This window comes from Gastrolobium bilobum, unplaced genomic scaffold, assembly GCF_033153095.1.
Source record: "Gastrolobium bilobum isolate Gb01-03AN ecotype WA unplaced genomic scaffold, APGP_CSIRO_Gbil_v1 utg35590, whole genome shotgun sequence".
In the NCBI taxonomy this organism is placed as follows: Eukaryota; Viridiplantae; Streptophyta; class Magnoliopsida; order Fabales; family Fabaceae; genus Gastrolobium; species Gastrolobium bilobum.
The window spans coordinates 447443-459012 of NW_026898223.1; the positions used below are offsets into that span (position 1 = coordinate 447443).

Sequence of the window (11570 nt, forward strand, 5' to 3'; positions counted from 1 at the left end):
AGAGATCTCACCCCACGTTTGGGGCGCTTATTTCAGGTTCAAGTAACCCTGAGGTTGAGATCTCTAGCGGCAGGAGGCCATAGAACACTTTTGCAAACTTGGGGGTTATTGGAAAAAAAAAGGAAACTCTAGCGAATTTTCTAGAAATTGGCAGAATTTAGGAGAACTTTGGGAGAGCATATCTCCCTCCACAGAGGTCCGATAGGGACGTGCCATATGCCGTTTTGAAGATTGAGATGTCCTCTATCTTGTGGTAAAATTTGGGATTTTTCGAGGTTGGGCGTCGGCCTGTAGGAGGCAGAGAACGCTGACTGACCTGTTAGCCCCTGCACATGGGGCTGATCTGGACCGAGTTTGAGAAAATTATTCCCGCTTCGTTTCTTGGTCAAATTAGGTGTATGATATGTCAAATTGAAGCTTGAGGTGTCTAGTTTCTCGTATAAAATTTGAGAGAAATTGGGTAAGTTGATCTTCCAGAATATTTGATTGAGTGAAGGCTGTTTGGTGCTGTCTTGGGGTTAGCTAACAGATTTGCTTGTCCAGCTTGAAACGGCGATATCCGGAGGAAACGAGAACTTTATGACTCATGTGATAGCTTTCTAGAAAGGTAATTAAGTCTAGAATAACATACTAAAAGATGAGAGTCTTGTCGTATGCAGTTTGTTCGCAGAAAATTAAAGACCGAACCATGTTCGGATTGGTAGAAAACGTAAAAGTGAGATTTTAGCTAAGTGAGTTTATGGGAACCCCTTAGTGACTTGAGAGATGTAATATATGTTCTAAAAGTAGTTTAAATAATTATTCCGCAAAGAGTTTACAGTTACGGTCACAGCTTTTATTTATTACGCTTTTTATTGTTTTAAATGCTCGCGTAATAAACGGAAAAAGTTTACTCGCATTTTTATAAATGAATTACTATGATTGTAACTTCGCTTAATATCATAATTAATGTTAACAATACCAGTGTACAATGAGCTGTTACAAACATCCCAGCCTATTGGGATGGACATCTCTATCTCCAAGACAGAACATTGGCGCCGTCTGTGGGGAAGTTCTTCTTTGAATTTGACATCCCCACCATTCTAACTGAAGATGGCAGTTCGTACAAGGAGTAATAACAACAACCACACCCTCTACTCAAGCTCATCCCTAACTCAGTATGGGAATATGTGAGATGTTTTCCCTGGTTTATGCTCAACTCGCCGAGATAAGGGGCAGTGAGGACCCCGGTTGAAAATCCTAAGATATAAGGAACACATATTCAAAGAGTTCCCAAAAACTCAAACGCTCTTAGCTCAGCAGAAAACCTGAAGCAAAACGCGAAAAAATTTACCCTGGTAACTCGGACACCTAGGTAGCCTGGCTGAGGGGCAACTGTTATGGACCCATATAAGGGGCCCATTGAATGACAGGCCCAATAATGGGCAATCCAAGATTTAAATCAAGAGTAGTTATGGATAGTATCAATCAATGATACTAATCCTAATACAACAGCGTAGCAGACAGGCCTGGACCCTCATCAGAGGTTCTAAAGGTCCACATCGTATTACCCACAGGTAACCTCTATAAATAAAAGGTAAATCCTAAAAGTATGTTACGCTCTCTCCCTTACTTTTATGCTATCACTGTGCGCACACAAACACCCCATTGGCAAAAGCCGTTATTAGTTTGTTGTGCACAGTGATCTGCTTGGCTCAAGGGTATCTCTTTCATAGATACCTTGGAGATGGCAGTAGATCCAAGATCAACATACCAGCCTATTGGGCTGGACATCTCTGTCTCCAAGATAGAACAATACCATTAGATAAACTTTGAACTGCCAACAGCTTCAGTCCAGTGTAGCTTTTAAACTTTAAAGGCTCTCCAGTTCAGCAAGAAGAGCTCCCATTCAAAATGTTAGATAAATAACTGCCCTTTGTATATATACCTCTGCCACTCTACTTCCATGAAAGAATAAAAATAAAAACCATTAACTAAGCATAAATGAAGTGGCACAGACACTATTACTAGATAGTTTATATATATAACAAAACAGTTATACAAAGGGAAAGAGACACAAAGCTACTGAACAAACGACCCATAAAAATGGCCAAAGATCTAAAAATGTAACACACATGCACACTAAATATCCGGAACCACAGTCAAAGGTAATCACCAACCTAAAGATTGAAACGTTCCTTTGTAGCTGATCATTCTTAAAGTGCTAAACATAGTTTATTAGGATTCTGATGGAACCCCGAAATTCACAGAAAGAATAACAACAATTAATAGTAAAATAACACTTCTATTAACAACAAGACATGAAATACAACGATGAAAATACAGAAAAAATAAACCAAAGGTCTCAACTCACCCTCAAAGCCAAAGACCTCGGCCTTAAGAGATCCGTAGAGATCCTTTTCCCAATTCTCAATTCCCATTACGCTGAATACATGCATATAGACACCTCACCATAAACATCTATATATACTAATCCTAACTAATGATAACTAATGGGCTTGGATATTTATTGAAGGCCCATCAGATACAAACCCTGGATGGAAAGTGAAGAACAACACTCCTCAACATAACAATTATTAAGACATCTCTGTTCTGATAAGTTACTTTCTTAATTTATACATTAACTGATAACCCCCCACTTCAAACAAACTCAACTTAGCTAATACTGAATTTGAACAGGCTCAAGACCATTGTCAATTGAAGCCTTCACAGCATCTATAACCACTTGTGTTTTCCTGCTAATGGTTGGCCACTTACTCTCATGTTTTGAGTTCTTGAACTTAATTGCTCCGACCAAATGAGCAAATTCCCTAACCATAAGTGCCTCCTGAGGGAGATCTGTGTGAATTGTATGTTCAATTGGTTTTGGAGCCCAACCTTTAGCAAGTTCCACAAAGTAAGAATTTGAACTTGTGGAAAATAAGGCCTCATTCTCTTGGTTAGGAATAACATAATCATGAACTCGCAAAGACCCTTTTGTTCCCATTGCAGTTATATCCATTGACATATCTGATAAGAAGGAACAATAAAAGGTTGCTACTTTGTCATCATCCCACAATAGAGAAGCCTCGCAAGCTAGAATAACGCCAGCTTTATTATATGTAGGTTTACGTAAGGCTCGCGCAGTTTTAGGTAACTCGTAGTTTGCAGCCCATAAGATTGCTCTGACACAATACCACCCAGTATCACCAAGAGTTCCAAGAGCATCAAGGTCTGGCTTCACTCGAATGTCATTCTCTAGAAAATAAGGAGTAACACCATAAGAAAAATTTGCATGTACCTGTAAGCAAGATACAAATGACAAAAGAATCAGTAATAATGAAGCATAAGGAAATATTCAAAGAGACAAAAACAGAAACCGAAACAGGTTATTCATATGACAGAACATGAATTTTGTACATGGGGGGGGCAAGGATAAGGTAGTATCTAATAGCACAAAAGGCTTTTTCTAAGTACAATAGGTTAATTTTGATAATGAATCCTTTCCTATCTAATTTTAACATCAACATATCATGTGATAAATCTCAATCATTCATTGATAAACTTCATGAAATAAAAAAAGGAAAAAAATTCAATTATTGTTAACCATTGATCTATTACTAAAGGATTGGAATTTAAGAATTTAAAAGAGAAAGAACAATACACATTCATTAATTTACAATGGGTATAAACTTCTGAAAGAATGGGGCTGAAGTGATAAATTAGTATATGATAATGAGAGATTTAGAAATTTAAGTGGGGGCATATACTCCATTATAAAGTGGGTCTGTTATTACATAACATAACATTTTATGACTCAGTTATTTCTATTTTTTTATTTTTTTTTTTTAATTTCAACTTTTAAGGAGGCAATTTAAAAAAAATTATGTCCACTCATAAAAATATAAATAAATAAACAAGCTAGTAAAGGATAAAAGTTGGATCTGTCGAGCGAGAAGAGTAAACAAATGATTTTTTTATTTTAAATATCAATCTCAGGAAAAACAAAACAAAGCTAACATTTGTCAAATTCTGATGCTATCCCACTTGTAATATATGCATACAGACAAACACGGAATACATTGTTAGGTGTGAAATTGGATTGTTTAAACACTTATATTTACCTATATTTTACTTCCTATTGGGCTGTGAAAGAATTAATAAAGCAGGTGAAAGGCCCAAAAGGTAGGAAATCAGCCCATGAAGGTAAAAGTAAAAAAGATGAGATTTAGATAAATCTACTTATTGTTTTTACCACTACATTGCAAGAATTAAGAGCATGTGAACAATTGGCTGAGTTGAAAGAGATCTAAACCATAGGATGCCAATAGAATCTGAAGGACAGCAATGCATTTTGGGGAGCTCTTTAGTTTTTTCGTTAAATAGAAGTCTGAGTCATTAGGATCTGGGAGAGAGAATTTTCATTTTTTTGTTTTTCATACTTCACTTTTAGATTCTTGAACTTTTGTTAAGTGTTCTTTCTGTTCTTCAAGTTCTCTCATCAAGAGCAAGCGTGAAACTTCTTTCTTGGTGGGATCCAAGACTCAACTACATGCAAGCTTTGGTTCTTCATTTTCCTTTTCTAAGCTTTTCATTTGTTAATATGAATTTCTAAGTTTCTTTTTCTGGGATTCACGATGATTGGGTGATCTTTTATTTTTCTGAATACTGTGATGGTTTGCTTTAGTTTCATTTGATTAGCAAGATTTTGATTTTAAGTTCAGGAACACCATGGGAATGGATCTTGAATATATTTAGCATAGCTATGATTGGGAAATCAGGTTATGTTCCTTGTTAATTGAACCCTTGAGGTTAGGGATAACCCAAGGAGGTCTTTGATATAATTTTTGAAGATTTAGAAGACCTTGGGAAAGGATCCTTCTAAAGATTAAAACTGGAACTGGGAAGTTTTAGTTAAAATAGCCATAGTAGTTTAAATTCTGAGATTAAAGTGCCATAGCAGTTGTAAAACGCAGGAATGCGAAATTTATTTAAGAAATTCATGATTCAAGAATTCCAGTACCTTATAATTGTTACATTTGTCATTAGATATTCCTTTGTTATTTTTGTTTAATACAAATTTGATAAGAACTTTGATTCAAAGATTGACTACATAAATTTCATGAATTTAGGAATAAAAAAAAAAGGAATTTAATTCAACCTGTTCCCTGAGAACGATAACTCTTTCATTTGAGAAAAATACTACCCAACAAAATGGCGCCGTTGCCGGGGAACGGTGTTTGATTTAGTTTCTTTTTAAAATTCTGTCTTTTAGTTCTTGAATTTGTTTTCTTTCATTTTCATTTTCATTTTTTCTTAAACTTACATTTCTTTGAAGATTTTGCAGATCAATAATGTTTTACTGTGAAAACAGATTGATACACTTAACATTCTGCCAAATCTAAAAAAAAAAAAAAAGTTTGGTTGTTAAGCACTCTACAGGAGAAGCACAATGGCATTGGCAGCTCAACTAGTAGCTTTGCATAACACAATGAAGGATTTGGTCATGGTTATGGAAGAATCCAAGCAACCAGCACCTACTCCAATAGTTGCTATAGCACCTATATGCTCACTTTGCTATGGTGCCCATGCCTTTGAAGAATGCCCAAGCAACCCAACATCTGTTCTTTATGTGGGAGACTTTAACTACAATTATATCAACCACAACCAATTTGATCAGCAAGGATGGCAGAACCAAGAATGTAATTTTGCCCAAAATCAAGGCCAAAATTACCAATACCAGCAGCCTTATCATGGATGGCATCAGTCATTTGAACCGGATGAACCTTACTCACCTTATTTTGTGCATCCTCCTTTTGCTGAAAAGCTAGAACAACCTGCTGCAGAAGCTCAACCTCCAAATGAGCAGTGGATGAATCAGATGCTACAAAATCATGAAGTTATGCTTCAAAGTCATGGAGCTATCTTGAAGAGCCTTGAGACACAAATAGGGCAGCTTGTTTCTGCCCTTAGTAGCAGACCTTTGGAGGCACTACCAAATGACACTCAGATACTAAGAGTGGAAGGAATGGAAGCTAGTAAGACCCTCAAATTGAGGAATGACAGAGAAGTTGATCAACTTGAGCCTGTTATAAGGCCATCTACTGTGAGAAAATTAATGGAGAAGGAAGGGCAACAAGAGGAAGATGCACCTCCAACCGAACCATCAACCATTCAAACTTCACATCAAGAAGAAGAAAAAGAAGAGGAAAGCACTACTGAACCATTAAGGGCAGCATTGAAATCAAATGGATTAGACAAGCCTATGCACAACATTGAGGTTCCTCAACCTTTATCAAGGGCAAGATTGCTCCCATCTCCTCAAGGTCTCCAAAAGCAGCAACAAGAGCACTATCTCTCCAACAATTTTCCATCCAAGCTGGAAAATCCAGGTTCTTTTAAAATTCCATGTGCATTAGCAAATAGGTCACTTGCATACCATGGTGGAAAAATAGAGAACAAATTAGTAAAAATTTATAGGTTTACTTTTCCAGCAAATTTTATAATAGTTGATTTTGAAGCTAACAAGGATGTGCCTATTATGTTGGATATGTCATTCTTAGTTAAAGAGGATGCTATAATTGAATTTAAAACAGGAGAATTAACCATGGGAATTAATAAGGAAAAGATGACTTTTAATGTCTTGAAAGTCATGGATAAGGATTCTAATAATTGTTCTGCTATTTCTATTTGGGATCATCTGATTAATGATAATGTGTTTTTAAATAGTAAAAATACGAACTTTGGAGAATGCAACTTCAATCATATAGAGTTTAAACCAGCCAACCCACTCTTGAAAGATTTGATTCAAAAGAAAATAATCAATTGGTTGGATACAGGACAAATTGTTCTAAATTTCAAGATAAGAATTAAATTGTTTTCATGCAAGATTCAATGGGTAAAGCATTACTGGAGAAACTATGTAAATAAAGAGAAGACTTTTATTTCTTTATTAGATGCTGGATGAAATAAAAAAGGAGTTTAATTGATTAGTTAGATAGTATGCTTGTGTAGTTAGTACGTAGGTTAGTTTAGTATGTGAAAGCTGTCAAGTTTAGTTTAATTTTCTGAGTAGGTTTTACTAATAGTAAATTTCTTTCTTTTATAGACATTACGTAGGTTTCTCTTTTGTTTTGTTAAAAACCAAGTCATGTTGTTGTCCATAAAAGAAAATTAAAAACAAAATACGAACTTTGATTTGATAAGAGGTGAGACTGAGTAATGTTAAAGTGGATTGGTTCTACAAGTCTGATATAATAAGGAAACTTTGAAGTGCTGATTGAGTGCAGAGAATATAGACAAACCTCTTAAGTTTGGGGTAGCACAATGGGTAAGCAGAACTAGTATTATTCTCCTTATACTATGGGTGATTACTTGCTAAGCTTAACAATGAGGTTGATAAAGCAGTGGGGAATAGTGTGAGTGGAACCAATATATTCTAAGTTGACTTTTTGAGCAAATGACCTGTTGAATATATAAGTGAGATGTGAGGTAGAGATGATTTTGTGGCAAACTCAGTTAGTTTCTGCCCAATGTATTAGATGTGTTTGATATATGTGTTAGTTCAAGGTATTGAGTGAGGAATGCTTTCATTTGGGGGAGAGAATAATGTTATGTTTGTTAGCCCATTTGACTCCCACTCTTCCTGTCAAGAGTATCCAATGAGCCCGTAAGATGTGATAAAAATAATAACCCCATTGTGGTTAAAAAAAAATGATGAATGCTTAATAATTGAGCTGGGCTTATAAAAATTTTAATGCACATTTTGATTGCATATTTAGACATAAGAAATTATTGGGCCTCCATTATAAAGTGGGGGCATATACTCCATTATAAAGTGGGTCTGTTATTACATAACATAACATTTTATGACTCAGTGATTTCTATTTTTTTATTTTTTTTTAATTTTAACTTTTAAGGAGGCAATTTAAAAAAAATTATGTCCCCTCATAAAAATATAAATAAATAAACAAGCTAGTAAAGGATAAAAGTTGGATCTGTCGAGCGAGAAGAGTAAACAAAGGATTTTTTTATTTTAAATATCAATCTCAGGAAAAACAAAACAAAGCTAACATTTGTCAAATTCTGATGCTATCCCACTTGTAATATATGCATACAGACAAACACGGAATACATCCTCTCTAATTCAGATTAGATTTTAGTGGTCATGTAATTTTTTTATATTTATATTTTTTTTATTAATAATAATTAGAACACACTTATTTGATAAATATGAAGAGATAGAAAGCTAACATTTGTCAAATTCTGATGCTATCCCACTTGTAATATATGCATACAGACAAACACGGAATACATCCTCTCATATTCAGATTAGATTTTAGTGGTCATGTAAATTTTTTATATTTATATATTTTTTTTATTAATAATAATTAGAACACACTTATTTGATCAATATGAAGAGATAGAAAGCTAACATTCGTCAAATTCTGATGCTATCCCACTTGTAATATATGCATACAGACAAACACGGAATACATCTTCTCATATTCAGATTAGATTTTAGGGGTCATGTAAATTTTTTATATTTATATTTTTTTTATTAATAATAATTAGAACACACTTATTTGATAAATATGAAGAGATAGATACGAAAATTTTAAAGGTAACAGGATCCACATCCCACGTAAACACGCAATCAATTTAATTTATTTTTTATATAAAAAATGCAAGATATCAATTTTTTTTGTCCGTAATTGATAGGAAACACTTCCAAAAGATCAAAAATACAGTTACATACCGATTGAAGGCGACCAAACTGGTTGGGATCTGAAAGAAACTGAAACATTTTCAGGGTCCTAGGGTGGTGCATCCACATGGTACCATCCATGTACTGCAAACCATTGGATTCACATGCCTCCAAAATCTTGTCAAGTTCACCAACGTTGAGAGCCACAGGCGTTTCAAGCAACAAGTGCTTCTTCTTCTGAGCAGCGAGCACTGCCCAGTGAAGGTGCAAGCTCGTTGGAAGCGGCACATAAACGGCGTCAACGTCAGGATCATCGAGAACTGCTTCGTATGAACCATAAACCTTGGCATGTGGAGGGAAGTTATTGGAAGCTGCGAAGTTTGAAGCTTTTTCTAAGGAACGACTTCCAACGGCGTAAACGGTTGCGTTTGGAGAAAGGGTTATAGCCCTTGAAACTTTCTGAGCTATCTCTGCGCAACCGAGGATTCCAAATCTTATTGGTTGTTCTTCTGTCATTTTTGCCAGAGTGAACACCGAGCTTTGGAATGTTGGTTGCTAGATAGCACAAAATGCTAATGTGTACTGTTAAAATATGTACTTCCTTTCCTCTTTCTATTTTTACTTTTTGGTTGTCTTAGTCAGTTACAACCATAATTGGATTTATAGAGGAGTTTTTATGTTTTTATGATTTTGACGGTTGTCTTGTCTCATGGATCAAGAATAGAGGTGACGTTTGGTAAATGAGATATTTTTTTTATCAGTTCAAAAAGTTTGTCGAGAATAGGGTGGAAAAAATTTATAATCGGATAAAATAAGAAAAGATATTTGATATGCCAAAATTTATTGCAGGATAGGATAAGAAAAGATGTGTTGGTTGTGGATAAATTGTAGTACCATACCTTGGATGGTAAAATTTCCTATTGATATCATGTGTAAAATTGTTACCCATAAAAAAAAATTGCCAACCATTTTTTTTTAATTTACTCCTACCAACATAACTAAATTATTTTCCTCACTCCACTCTTCCAGTCAATTTTTCCCCCCCTCTTACCAAATACCCCGAGAGAGAAATATGATTGGAAATGTAAGCTTAGATTCCTCATTGTTATTTTTTTTTTGGTAAACTCTTAATTGTTATTGTTACTAAATAAGTAAAAAAAAATTAAGACATGCGTGTAAAAAGTATTTTTGGAAATTGGACACATAAAAGTATATTTTTGGAAATTGGACACATAACTGGAAAATAAATAAATAAAACTAAAACTATAGATCTAGACATTGTCACCATAAAAGTATTTTTATTATATTTACACTAACTGAAAAATTGTGAAATTGGACACATTTTTAGTGAAAAGTACGATTAATATAATTACTTACCACTAGGGGTGTTAACGGGCCGAGCCGAGCTTTGATCTTAACGGGCCAAGCCTGTATTTAAACGTGTCCGACTGACCTTAGTCTGTTATCTGTTACAAATATAATATTGGCCTGTGGCCTGGTTTATTTACAAAAAATAAAAACCTGTGTGAAGCCTGTCTTAGCCTGTTAGCATGTTAAAGAATAAAAATAAGAGAACAGAATTCCACAAAAAATCAATTTCCAGATAGAAACCTTAGCTTCCAATTTGCAGCAATAATTTACAAAGTCTACAATAAATAAATAAAATTAAAGTGAGAGAAGGTAGATAGCAGGTTATATTATCTTAGCCCATTATAAAAAAGTGCCAACAAAAATAAAAATAAAATAAATAAAATAAAAAATAAATTGACACAAACGAGCAGTGCACAGTGGAACGAATGAGTTTTTGTGAGTTTGTTTGTGTGAAGGAGGATGAAGGATAATATAGAACAGTACTAGTAATTCCATAAATATACATAAATTCAATATATATTCAAATAGCATAATATAGAACAAAATCATTCAAAAAGTCTGTTAAACTAATAAAATGGGGTGAGATAAATTGATGAGAGATAGTTACTACAAGTAGTATAAAAAGTATAAATAAATATTTATATACTAGGCTAGCCTGGGAGGCTCTAAGACCGAGCTTCTGAATTAGAGCCTGAGGCCTTTTTATTAAACGAACTTTTATACAAGTCCAAGCCTGGTTCCAACACGAGCTTTTATTAAACGAGTTCAGGCCTTTACGAGCCGAGCCAAAGGCCCCTGGCTCGTTTACCACCCCTACTTACCACAATTTCTCAACTAGCTAGATATGATTTCTTTCAATGAGAGGGCATGATAATTTTTTTCAGAATTATTATTATTTTTTTAATTTTTGTTTTCGAAAAGAGAAATAGATAAAATTGGTTTATTTTTTTTATTCCTGAAATGAACCGGTTTAATTTTTATACTAGGAAATCAAAAAAAGAATAAAAAGGTTTCTATTATTTTGTTCCCAGACACAAAATAAGAAACATTTATCTCTCTCAATCACTCTCCACCACAACTATTATCATCACCACCACCACCATCATCCCGACACGACCAGCGCCACTATCGTCGCCACGGTCATTGTACAACTACTGTCTTCCGCCACCACCACCACCACGATGCCACCGCCACCATCATCACTACCTCTACCCATTACCACTATCACTATTACCATGCCACCGTCACCACCACTACAATCATCGCAGCCACTATTATCACTACCACCACCATCCCCATCACTGTCACTATTGCCGCAACTACTGCTGTCACTACCAATTACCACCACCATGTCATCACCACCATCATCAACAATACTATCACCATGCCACCGTCACCACCACCATTACCGCCACCACCACCATCATTGCCACCATGTCATTGTCATCTCCGCCGCTGTCACCACCACCATACTATATGGAAAAGAAAGTGCTGATCAGAAATTTTTTTATGC

General features: G+C 35.0%; 1 protein-coding gene across 1 annotated transcript; it reads right to left on the minus strand.

Moving 5' to 3' along the window:
• Positions 1–2213: 2213 nt before the first annotated feature.
• Positions 2214–9432, minus strand: LOC133313988 (uncharacterized oxidoreductase At4g09670-like). The gene is made up of 2 exons (XM_061515414.1): positions 8738–9432; positions 2214–3280 (listed from the first exon to the last, which is right to left on the minus strand). Exons 1-2 carry the CDS (start codon positions 9200–9202, stop codon positions 2660–2662), a joined length of 1086 nt encoding a protein of 361 aa, XP_061371398.1. The 5' UTR covers positions 9203–9432; the 3' UTR covers positions 2214–2659.
• Positions 9433–11570: the final 2138 nt, after the last annotated feature.

Bases quoted from the DNA above. Each gene is read 5' to 3' on its own strand.
- LOC133313988 (XM_061515414.1), bottom strand. From the start codon at position 9,202: ATGACAGAAGAACAACCAATAAGATTTGGAATCCTCGGTTGCGCAGAG. The intron at 3,281-8,737 runs GTATGTAACTGT...TCTTGCTTACAG, and splicing joins AGTTTGGTCGCCTTCAATCG to GTACATGCAAATTTTTCTTA.